Source organism: Leptidea sinapis, chromosome 30, assembly GCF_905404315.1.
Source record: "Leptidea sinapis chromosome 30, ilLepSina1.1, whole genome shotgun sequence".
Taxonomy (NCBI): domain Eukaryota; kingdom Metazoa; phylum Arthropoda; class Insecta; order Lepidoptera; family Pieridae; genus Leptidea; species Leptidea sinapis.
Window position 1 is genome coordinate 9,686,789 of NC_066294.1, and position 13,245 is coordinate 9,700,033.

Consider the following 13,245-nt stretch of genomic DNA (forward strand, 5'->3'; position numbering starts at 1 on the left):
CCGACTTAACATACAAAATATTCACGAATCAACAGACGACACTGCTGAATCATATAATTAATACTCATTACGCGAGCCATGCCTACATTTTATAGTTTATATTTAATAATATCTGTGGCGACAAACATAAAATGGAAAATTCCAGATGTTTTGTCCGCAGCGCTGTGACTGAATTGAACTTATTGTTTGTTTCTAACACCGTGTTCGATGAAATTGGATAAAGCATGGGAACTGAGTGCGGAATTTAGCGCATGTGAGGCGAGGGGTCTGTTTGCATTGGTTGCTTTATCGCCTGTTACGTGGCTCCATGACTGCCATCGTCACTACAGCTCCTTAAATGAACACTCAGAGGTTATGAAACCGCATTCCACTTCTCAAGTTCGTATCGCACGTATACTGAAACAATTCTTCAGCCTGAGAGCTCAATTTAATTTAGCGATCGTTAAGATAACATAGTATCCGGCTGGCGAGGTGAGAGGCGAGACGTCTCATGCCACGTCTGCGGTGAATGCTTTATGTACGCATTGTTTCCAAAGCTCTTCAATGATAGTCGAGACGGAACGTTTTCAGTGCGCGGTCGACCCGCATACCGCCGCATCGTAAACCGCTTATGCTCACCTGCAACTGCGATATTTACGTTAAAAGAATGCATTATTATATCTACATCAGCCTGATTGGAGACCTCACGGAGAGAAGTATCGCAAGCTGTATCGCATCACGCACACATGCAAGCCCTCATAACAACGTACGACTTCCAGTGATGAGGCTTCATTCATTCACAAGTCGCTCGTCGAGAAGCCAAGAGTCGTAAGCTGTAATCTATGCCATACAATTTTGAACTCTACCCTTATCGCGGTTAGAAGTAATCTCGGTTAGGATGTGAACGTAAACGTTCGTTGCTGGGAGCGACCCCATCGTTCGAGTTAAGTAAACATCGAGTATTATCTGTCAACGGCATGCATCGCCAACATGTGCGTATGTATCTGTGTGGGTGGACACTAAATAATCAAGTTATTCATAAAACTAACCATTCATATCGCGGTCTTTCTCATAGAGGTCGACTTTATCAATATACTTTTTATTTTATATGGGTCAACTAAATACCGCAGATAATCATTGAATTTGCTTAATAATCTGTTGAATAGGTCTAATGCAGAAATTTTACTAACGAACCTATGTTTAAAGAATAAAGATACATACATTGTAATATCATTAATTCTTTAAGTCGCTGAGTTTCTGTTTCGCAGTAATTGCCAGAGATTATGTCTACAGCTTTATTATTTCTCGTTACATTGTAGGGTTCAGATAAAATACTTTTAAAGGCAGTTAACAATAATTAGTATAATATTGACGTTGAAAGGAACAACAATGTGTCGGCTGTCGGGGACTACCTCCGCAGCTCGTAAGGTTCCGGGAAGTCGGGCGAAACGTCGTGTTTACGATTAAACAGCGGATGTGGCAACTGGAATGCCGCATTATTGTAACAGCCAATAAGCACTTCTTTGTGCTCAATCGGCTTTCATACTATTAGCTTTGCTAATCTTGACTTTGATTTTTTGCTCGGCTTTCCAGTGCTTCTCGGTAAAGTTATAAAGTAATCTACGACCAGCCGACCGTACTGTGTTGCATAACAAATTGCCGTGAACCCACTTAATTATGCTGTTTTGTATGTATTCATTATAAATTCCTACATTGTTTCCTATTATTAATAATACCATGCAAGTACTAAGGCTAACTGATCTATACGATTTTATTAATGATACCACAGACTGGGAATGAAGCGAATACCCTACGGCTCTTTAAATATAAATGTTTATTGTACATTGTAATCCTTATTTTTATTAAAAAAAAAGACCGCCGTGTTTCTTGCGCCCGTTCTTCTCAGGTGAATGTGTTTTTGACGTTCAATAAGTGATTTTGAAGCCTATTTTGAATAAAAATATTTGAATTTGTACACATATTTATGTGCTACAGTAGCAAACCTTAATGTCTGTGTATTTTTCTTCTTGGGGTAATGAATGATCTTTATAAGTAGGGGTAATGTTTTCACTGATTTGTTTCAAAACTGCAATTTTTGTTGTTAACAGAGTTGGGAGCTGTTCGTGCTATCGAAGTTAAAATGGGACGTCGCCGGAGTGACAGCACATGACTTCCTGCCTCTACTGCTCTCTCGGCTGCCCCTGCGAGGAAGATGCAACACAGAAATGGTGCAGAGGCACGCCCAGACATTCATAGCATTGGCTGCAAGAGGTTCGTAATTCCCCACTTACTAAATACAATATTAGAAACAATTATACTATACATATGGCAACATCGCTCGCCGGCTCGGGCGGTCGGGTTTTAATACAAACGATAAGGCTCAGATATCTGTCACGAATTTGTTGAGCGAATATGTTCGGTAATTTACCAACTTATACAAACAATGATAAGCCAACTATTAATAATACCTAATACAAAATCTCGCTCCAAACACATTCATAATATAAAATGGATTTATTAACGAGTTAAATTTAATTAATTCAACTGCGCTTATAGTCGATAAAGTTATATGGAAGTCTATAAACACGTCATAGAAGTTTTTTACTTCACTATCTAAGGCACTGCAAGTCACTGAACTAGGCACTGTTACATGAATAGTAACAGCTATGGTACCGATGTTAAACCGGAATGTATTTGGGATGCATATTCATGTCATCTTACGTGAGATACCGCGCATTCCGCCTTTTGTTTTTACACGGGCGATGTATGAGACGAGAGGCTCTCACGGTCAACATTGTCGCTAACAACCAAGTCTATCTACGTCTACTAATCGGTATCTACTGGCAACCCATGCTCACCAGTAATAAACCATTCGATGTAGTTTCTCATATACACGACCGATTTAAGTGAATACCTAAATGTATCTGTTAGGTTACATTGTGATAACAACTTTACTGATTTATACAAATGAAAAATTGTTTTTAATTCAGTGGATTTTGTGGTTTTGCAGCACTACTCACGTTGGTAAGGTTATGTTGGGTTAGGCATGCAATTATGATCTTTCATAACTATCATAGCTAAAGCCAAAAATTTGTACGTTTCAGAATTTTTCCGCTGATTTGATGTTTGTAATATACGTCTTTTGGTAGGTTAAGTTACCTTTTGCAATAGTCTTCGTATTAATACAATATCATATTTTCGAAGCCATAGCAAAAATCGTAAAATTTGTTAGTACTCATCCTCCTCCTCCTACTAATACCTCCACTATAGACATGAATAATTAGCCTAGCGAAACCCTCTAAGAAAAATGCGCTTCACTCGATTGTAAAAAAACGTGCAGTGATAGATAGATTGACAAAATAAAAGGGGATAGCCGAAATCCACTACGATTTAAGTAACTATTCGCTTTCAAACTTAGCCGGATTACACTTCGTCGCCAATCGCCATACTGCAATTACTACTATTTCAAACTTATGTCAAATCACTGCACGTTTCAACTTTTGCTTAGGCAATCCCGCCTCTTATTACGTAGTATTTACATCCTCTTTGACCTGAATGATCATAATATTAAGTCTTCAGCGAGAGTTGAAAATTCTAGAATGATATGAAATGCCTACATTTTTTTTCTGTTTTTTAACGGCACTGCGCGATATGTGCATTCAGCCATGATAAGTTTATTTGGTTTTAGGTTATTTTGAGTGTAGTGTGGATGTGAATAGGTTTGTTTAAAGTGAGGGCTGAATACCGAGAGCCGAGGGCTACGGAGGGCGATGGTAGGACGTGTGTGGCGGTCGGCGGTCGGTTGCGCCTCGCCTCCCACGCCGCCCGTTCGATCGCATTCCAACACGCCTCGGGACTCCGACCTCCCTCCGCCTCGTGGGATCATATGTTTTTATGCAACGGTTTTTGTTGTTCGCCGCCCGCGCCGCTCGACTTGTTTTTTTGACTGAGATTCACGCTCCGGCTCTTTTATTTCACTTGCTTGGTATCATCTCTCACTTGTCGGCTATTGTATTATCTTTTACCTACTCAACAAATTTTATTAAAAATATATATTTTTTTTAAATATAAAATACAAAGTTAGAACTAAACATATTGTACTCGCCAAACTTTAACGTTTGATGGCGAGATACACTCTTATTTGAAACAATAATTGGTACAATTAACACTTGAAATCAAATACTTATATATATATACATACATATTATACTAAGAACTTACAATCTATGAGTAATTGTACATTATTAAAAACCTTTGGTAATATTAAATATACAGTTAGTTAGTCGTTCTCCATAATAATTCTTTGGCTGATATAATTTTCTGTCTGTTACACTTTTTGTTTCATAAACATTTTTTACATTAAATTTATGTTCATTAGATTGGATCTCGACTTCTTATGTTTTACCTGCCTGTTTACCAAGAGTTTTCTCTCTTTGTTTCTTAAATAATGTAATAGAGTAAAATTTTGTATACTGGCTGCAGTAGTACCCTTGTAAAACTACTATAATTGTGTATTAAAAACAACTTGGTGATAAGAGTGACCATTTATGTACCTATTGTATGTTTTTATTCTCTGTGGACAACATATTAATTAAATATTTTTTATAATATTTTTTAACGAAGATACCATATTGTCTATGTTTGAAATTGAATTGAATACCTGATGAATTAATTCATTTCGAATTGTCATGATTAAGAAAAATGGCGGAGACGTTATAAAATGAATAATGAACATTAATTAAAATAAAACGTATGACTTAAAGGTAAAGCTGTTTCAAAGCCGTAAATTATACGGCTTATTACTTATTATTATAAAAATTGAAAAGAGTATTGTCTATTTTCTATCAATACAGGCTAGACTATAGACTATAGAGCTTACTTTTATAACTTCTACGTGTAGTAAGTAGGTACTCATTTATAGCTGAATGCCACACCGCCCGTGCCCGAACGTAGAATGTGGTGGTTTCATTTTGCGATATCGAACGAACCCGCATTATGTATCATTATTCCAATGGCACATTTTTCTCGGAACATTCTTTCTATTTTGTGTTGCAGGCATTAATAATAATTCCGATTGATGTTATTCCAAATCCGAGCTTACGCGAACTCCTTTTATTTGTGAAGAGCATTCGATTTTTTTTAAATATTACCCATAATTATTATTATTATTAGAATATAAACTTACAAAAGGCCTTGTGTTATTTAATATTTTAGAAGCTTGTCACCGCAATGCCAACGAGACAAATGCTACAGACGATAAACCAGTAATGAATTTAGAGTGGGTTCTTCCACCGTTTTTTGTTATAACTTATCAAAGAATTGTAAGGAAATACAGACACCGTTTAGATTTTTTTTTAAATTTGTTCTGATGGGTTACCTTTGCGGCCTCGAGCGATCATTGACCTCACAAATAGGTAACGATGTCTACTCAACGCTCGCGGTGCGTTGTCGGTACCTCCGTCTATGTTCAAGGATATTTCAACGAGCATTACGTCATAGTCCTTATTCGCCTAAATGTTAGTCGCTGAATACCAAACAGAATATTTCAGTTGTCGTCTTTATTGTTTGAATACATACACATCCGGAATTAATTTAAATAAAATATGGTTCCTCTTACACGTGCTAAATACACTACAGAATAGTTTAAGTTCTCCTGGAAGTGACGGACGCATAGCTATTGGGGTAACACACTAGTCTACATTTGGGTCATAGCCTCACCTCATTTATTACCATAAATAGCAGTTGAAATGTTTATTCTTTACCACTTCAAGAGTAGAAATTGAATCGCTGTTCCATTGATCATATTTTTTTAATTAAGTAGACAGCACTAATATACAAAGAACACATCATGGACAAGAAAGCTAACAGCTAAATGCAACTGCGTTTTCCACCATGTGTGTACGAATAGCAAAAAACGAGATTTTTCGAGACCAACATTATTCAACAATCACAGAAGTACCGATGACGGATATGTTTGATATAAAATCAAGATAAACTTTTAATATAGTAATAATAATAGAATATTTGGTAATTATATTTTGTGGACTTTATGCGAAGCAGATTTCCTAACGAGATAAACTGTGGACATGGCGATTTTTGTGTATCAAACAGGATGTTGCATTAACGACAGATTCTGTAGATAGGGTTGAAAATGCAAAAGGCACTGGAGAAAGGGTGTTCATTCCATAGGAATGTCAGACTACGTATAGATATCATGAAATTAGTTAAATATTTTAATGACAACGAAAGATCTTGAATATACCTCGACTGTAAGACTTTATATAGAAAAGAAATGCGGGTTGCCGCTCCATTCCCAATCTGTGGTATCATTAAGAAAGTCAATTACGTTATAGTAACCTTTCGTAATACACTCGTTTTGAACATTTTCTGGGATCTTGTTGTAAAAGCATATACATCGCCCCACAAAAGACTTAGTAGCTCGACTTAGCCGTGTAGTAGGCATTATAAGTTCGAAAGTTCCCGCTTGGCCACAGTCTGGTTGAGACTTGAGAGATCGTGAGAGCCCCCAAGTCCGCGGCACGTAGCGGTAGGGCTCCGATGTTTGATTAACATCAGATTATGCAAATGCATCGAGCGAGCGCCCGCTCGCCTTGTTTCATATCTTCCTTTTTGTTCTTTCCCTCTCAGGCCTCGGAGCTTTTATCTCGGCAATGCCGCCAAGCAAATTAAAAAAACTCTAAAACGACCTGAAAGAGTATTCGGTATCCGTAAGCCCTTCAATATAAAGGGCTATGTTTAATAATGAATGGAACGCTCTTATGAGCTTACAATACTGTTTGCTCATACTTTCAGTAGAAGGCTGCCCTCAATGGCAATAGAATTTTTGAGAAGTACCTCAACCTCTTATGTAAATAATATATAGGTAATAGCTATATAGATGATTATATTTATTGAATAATTCTTATAAAATAAACATTAATAATATTATTACGAGAGCGCGTTATGATTTTCCTTTTAGATAAAACAACGGGGAAAAGATATAATAATGTCAAGTTACTTCAGGACTTGTAATTAAAAGGACATTGAGTCTGAAAACTACTAATTATAGTGAATTACGTAACTCAGTCATCAGTTATGTTGGGCTAACAACTGGCGCGACCACGTTTGAGCCTTTTTGTCATTACAGTTAATTTAAAACCAATTAGCGCACTTGTTACACGATCGACTCGAAGCAGCCGTTCGGTTCCAAATTGGTCGGTGGTAACTTTTTAAGCTATCACATATGTATAATAACGATATGCCAAAGCAAGTCCGTGAGAAATATTCCAGAGAATCGAACGTAAGTTGAGGAATGCGGCCGCGAGAGCGGATGCCGGCGCTTTTGAGGCTACTCTGAAGAGAGACGCGACAGTGCGCGGGAACGAAAGGCGCTTTACTAAATATACTATATATATTTGCCGTATAGCCCAGTCGTTAGTCACCCTGCCTACTGAGCTGTAAGTCCCGGGATTCGAATCTGGAATCGATTAATATGGATGTTTGTTTCCTAGTCAGAGATGTATGTGATACTATATAGTTGATTTGCAACTATGCCTAGTTTCGGGCAAGATAATTTGTATGAAAGTGTGTCAATGTTATATTATTATCTTTAGTAGTAGTTGAAGTATCAAAATTATTTTAGCTCCTTACCAAACACTAAATGAATCAATTCAAAATACATTATACAAGAAAATTCTTTTAATCCTCTCACCTCGCAAACGTTGGAGTCTGGGGATTATTATTGTTAGACTAACCCTGGGAAATAGATCATGTTATATTTGAAAATGCGACCCTTATTTTAGAAAATATGTTTAAAGTACAGCACAATATTGTGTGGTGTAAAAACTTTATCCCCCTTATTCATAATGGTCCGCTAACTTAAAACAGCTGCTAAAACGTGTTATTTCTCATTCTGACTTAGGTCAATAGAAGAAGACCGAGTGAGAATTATTATCAATGCTTTAAGTTAGCAGACTATTATGAATAAGGGGGTTAATGTATAACTAACTAGCCGATCCCGCCCGGCGAATTTTAAAAGGAAATAAATTAAATTTTATTCATCTTATTACAAATACAATAATTAAGTAGCCATAAACCATCTAGGATTAATTTCGCATCGAACGGTGGTAGTTTCATGTCAATAGTAGTTTAGGCGTGATTGAGCCTCAAACAATGACCATTTTCATTATATTTATATAGATAACAATATCACTTATGGTGACCAACGTTCCCCATACTCTAGTAACTAGTAGCAGACTCTAGGAACGCCTGAAAACTTAACCATCAATAATGTTCAACTTATTACTAACATGGTCGTTAAACCAAATGTATTTGTTTCACATCCGTTTTAACTAATGCACGTTATTGCATTGCAGTGCATACCGCGTAAACACAGTGACCCGGTTTACGTTGATATTGTACGTTTGTTATTTAAATCATAGAAACGTTGCTTGTATTGAGGGCAGTGTAAGAGTTAATCGATATGTTTGATTACAATTACTACTCTTTGTTTCAGATTATGAGTTCACGCTGTACTCCGCAAGTACTCTGGCCTCGTGCAGTATTGCTGCTGCCCTTCGAGGGTTGGGCCTGGACGGACATCTGCAACGTCTACATGAACTAACTGGCATTGATTTGGTGAGATTATTTGATAATACCTATTATTTGATAAAGGTCGAAAGATCGGCGAGGCTCAGATGATTCCGCTGGTATTGGGAGAGATGGCTTACTATCAGGAAATTCTTATCGAATCCCACTGCTGGGTAAAGGCCTCCCCTGCTTTACTTCATTTATCGCAGTCCTGTGCCAGCTCCCACAAGGTCTGCCTCGGCGTCTTTGCCCGTCTTGATGCACCCAATGCGTGACGAACTGTGCCCACCAGTCTGCATCCGACAGTCCAGTTCCACTTTAGCCTGGCGGTTTTCAATGCCAGTTCCGAAGCGTTCGCATGTTCGTATCTCCTATTCCGTAAAAATATTCTCTACTATATTTTTAATATTAGATGGCACACAACTTTTTGTGTTGTCTTATTTAACACTATAAAAATTCTGAATATCTTGCTACGACTTGCAAGCGTATCAATTACCATCAGCTGAACTTCCTGTTCGTCTCGTCCCTTTTGTCATAAAAAAAATCTATAATGATGTTTTTTTTTGAACAGGAATGCCTGCAGACGTGCTTGGAGCAAATCGAAGAGATGGTCCAGCGTCTGATAGAAGAGCGTGTGATCACGGACCCAAACGGACAGAACCGGGAGGCGACCGGGTGGACCCCTCCTCCCACGCAGGACAAAGCTCACAATAACGCCGCCACCCCGACCGACGTGAGGGACGTACACTTCTAACCCATCACTAGACCGTCCCAGTGAAGTTCATACTATTACGGTGTCTTAGTACGAGAATACTATAAACTAAAACTATCCGACGGAGCTGCCGTCACGAAGGACTGATAGCAAGACTGACAAACGCATGTGTCTAACATAGGTACCTACTAATGAAGTAATTAGTTAAGATAATTTTGTAGAACTACTTGTACACTTCCTCGTGTCTAACATTTCTTACAATAGGACACGGGAATATATATTTAACTAGAGCCGGCATGCTCTTAGTTGATGGTGTCTTGAAATTACAATCTACCTCTTAATTTATAGGAAGCATTTTTCTTAATCACCTGATATATAAAAATCAAAGTTATCTATCTTTTTTTATTTAATATTAAGTGTAAGTGATAGCATTAGGGGACCAAAGTTCTGTATTATTGACAATTGACATTTGACAGCTGTCATTTGCGCTGACCACGGAGCATTGTTTCGTTAAGCTATGAGACAGTGAATGTTATGTCAGAATATTTGTACACTATAGTGAAAAATATGATATAGGTACTCGCTTAAGTGACGATATTCATAGTAAGCTTAATTCATCATCAGATTTTCGGGGGAAGGCAATAAGTTACGCTTTTGTATGTATTAATACATAGTTAGGTCCAACAAATTTAGCTCGCTTCAATCGCACACAGGCATTTGCGCATCGCTTTTAATTTTTTTTTGCAAATTACAAATATTTTAATCAGTACGACTTTATATAAAAAAAAGTATCTACACGTCATGATAATAACACACAGGGAGGTCTTTCCCAACCTATCCTGGACCTTTACTGTTATGTAATCCAAAATAGACCAATTTAGAATTGTAAATTCGCATAGATAGTTCAATTTTATGACATTATTCTACTTTTAAAATGCATTGCTAAGCCCCAACTCTAGAGCGTTAGTAATTGCAAGCAGATTAAGAAAACTAATTAAGTCTGATTAACATGTTTGTAATATTTTCTATAGTCTATTGTCGACTGCATTTGGCTAAAGGAACCAATCTATAAAGTGTTATATCTAGTTTCTATAATTCTCTGTGAACTAGATCCATTGAGATTGAAGTATATATTTGAATCAAACGACAAATAATATAAAAATATCATAAAAATACTATGTTCCTGTAAGATTGTACCATCAAGAACAGCTTTAGTGTTTAAGTGTCTAACATTTAATGTGATAGCATAAGAAAACTGACTTAATTCGGTTTCATAGTCACTTCCAGTCATAATATGTTAACTAAGAGAAGAAGAACTATGTTATAGTTATCGTAAGTAATCTTGATATAAGTAAAATCTGAGAAAATGTGATTTATATTCAATTAATGTACTAATTTAGATAATAATAAAATTCATACAATTGTTCCTATATTCGATTTGACGACGACCATTGGAGTTAAGCAAGCAATAGTCTAGAGTTAATTTTGTACTTAATGCTTCAACAATATTGAATATATTGAATAAAATGTGATATATTTCCACAGATATTATTATGTAGTTTTTATATGCTTATGCTGTAAGTACGGGTGGCGTAGATTGTAAGCTTAAACTGTTAATATTTAAGATGTCTCTTTAATTATGCTAAGCCCTTGTGCATTTAGGAGAAATGCTTCAGTAGTCCTACGTCTTCCATATTATAATTGTAAGAACGTCAGATATAGCTCTCGAGAGCTCGGGTTTGGGCCCGTTCACTGCTGTAATTGCAATTTTAGTTACTTTCCATTACATTCATGAACGCAGTGCTTATCCGCTAATATCTGATGTTCGTGTTTTCAGAGTGTAAATATAAAAGTTATTTAATTGTAAATATAAATTATGTTTTGCTGTAAGCATGTGGTGCCATAAGTATACAACTATAAAAGTATTTTGTTATATGTATATCGTAATATTGACATATTATATGAGAATAAGCAACAGTGTATTGTATGTATTCTATATACAGATATATATTTACTAATATAGAACCGCTATAGAGCTTCCTTTTATGACAAGTCAGAGGGATGTATATAAGCATTGTAATTATAAATAATTTGCGAGAAGACTATTTTTATTTGTTTGTAGATAAAACTATGTGGGAAAGAATACGCGTTACGATTATAGATATATTTAATGCTTCTGCCTTCGGACTGGCTTTTGAACATAGAGTAATTAAGGTTCGTAATATAGATTCTATGAAATATTGTGTTAAGATATGTTAAGATTATATAATATAGGTTTATTTAAGAGCACGGTGCTCTTTACAGAAGTGATCTTATTTTTTATCGCACAGTTTGTGTAAGTAATTACATATTATTATGATTATAAACGAGTGGGTGTCTTATTTTGATGTGATTATTATGTTTAAGTTACTTTGTATTGACAATCGTTGACTTTGAAGTGTAGATATTTGAAACATTGCAATAAAATGTTTAAAAATAATTACCTTTGGTTTTTTTTTTCACGAAATCTATATCGTAAGCCTAGATTGAGGATTGGTCTCCGCTGCGCTCCAACTAAATACCGCAGGCGTAGTCGCAAAGTGCGGTAACTAATACTACGCCCAAGTGAGCGTACTCGAGCCAGGCTCGAACAATGTGTGACTTTGACGTGCCACATGTTCTGTTAAACTTTGCTAATAATTGAAACTAAAATGCCGGGTTGCGAAGTAAAACTTTGTTAAAATAATATTTAATACAAGAAATAAGAAAGACACTGGGATCACATATCATGAGTAAGTATTTTATTAATTTCAATGGTAAATAACACGAAGCGTATGTTAAAAATTTGCCGTGCTAATACTTGCCGTAATAAAAAAGCTATTTGTCTATGTAGTGCGGTATCAAGTTGGAGTGCAGCGGATACCAACCCTAAATGTAAGATCGTAAGTTATAACAATAAATTGCCGATGTTATGATTTTTGTGACAGTGTTTATGAATGTTGATATTCTATCAAAAGCCGTTTTTAAATATTATCCAAATACTGTCTTTGTACACAATAATTTCAGAATAAGGCTACGTTCGCACGAACGAACGTGGCCTAAGATCTAATTTGAAGTAGCTCCAGTGGGAGACTCCTTTGCACAGGATGCCGGCTAGATTATGGGTACCACAACGGAGCCTTTTTCTGCCTTGAAGCAGTAATTAAAAAAAATATTGTGTTTTGGTCCGAAGGGCACCGTGACAAGTAAAATTACTGGGCAAATGAGACTTAACATCTTATGGCTCAACGACTTCAACTTCATCAACTTGACGATTGCAATTGCCGCTCAGAATTTTTGGGTATTTCAAGAGGCACTGCATTTTAATGGGCAGGGCGTATCAATTACCATCAGCTTAAAGTCCTGCTTGTCTCGACCCTTATTTTCCTAAAAAAACTTAATGAATTATTATAATTACCAGTGGTCGCCCAGAGCTCGAAATACGACCATAATTATTAATGTTTATTTCTCAAAGACCTCTGTAATATTTGTGTGTGTATGTTCTGTTTTATTCAAACAGTAGTGTGTGTTATACCTTTTTATTTTAATAAATTTAATGCATTTATACGGCACTAGCTGACCCGACAGGCGTTGTTCTGTTCATAATAAAAAAAAACTTTTGCGGATGGAATTTATTGAAAATTCGTTCTTAGCTTGACCTCTTGAAAAAAAAAAAACCTTTACTCGGTGAAAAGAATATTCCTACCAAATTTCAAGTCTTTAAGCTCTAATAGTTCCAGAGATATCGTGATATATATATATATATTAACTTTAACTGTGTTAAATTTCAAGTTCCGGATGAACCTCGCGCATTTTTTAAAAAAGGGGTAGATAAGTACAAAATTATCGCTTTACGTATTAATATATATCTAGATACTTACCCTATCATATACTAAATATCCGTGTACGTACCCTATTAAGTATAACAGAATTCGTCCTGGGTAGTT

The 13,245-nt window shown here is 36.2% G+C and overlaps 1 protein-coding gene across 1 annotated transcript in view; it reads left to right on the plus strand.

The window, feature by feature from the left end:
• The window catches only part of LOC126973847 (G1/S-specific cyclin-D3), a 30,740-nt gene extending 18,981 nt beyond the window's left edge, over positions 1 to 11,759 (plus strand). Inside the window, exons 3-5 of the mRNA XM_050821188.1 lie at positions 2,088 to 2,250; positions 8,495 to 8,616; positions 9,140 to 11,759. Of these exons, the coding sequence (XP_050677145.1) occupies positions 2,088 to 2,250; positions 8,495 to 8,616; positions 9,140 to 9,322 (468 nt within the window). The 3' untranslated portion in view covers positions 9,323 to 11,759. The remainder of the gene's footprint in view (positions 1 to 2,087; positions 2,251 to 8,494; positions 8,617 to 9,139) is intronic.
• The last annotated feature ends 1,486 nt before the right edge of the window (positions 11,760 to 13,245 follow it).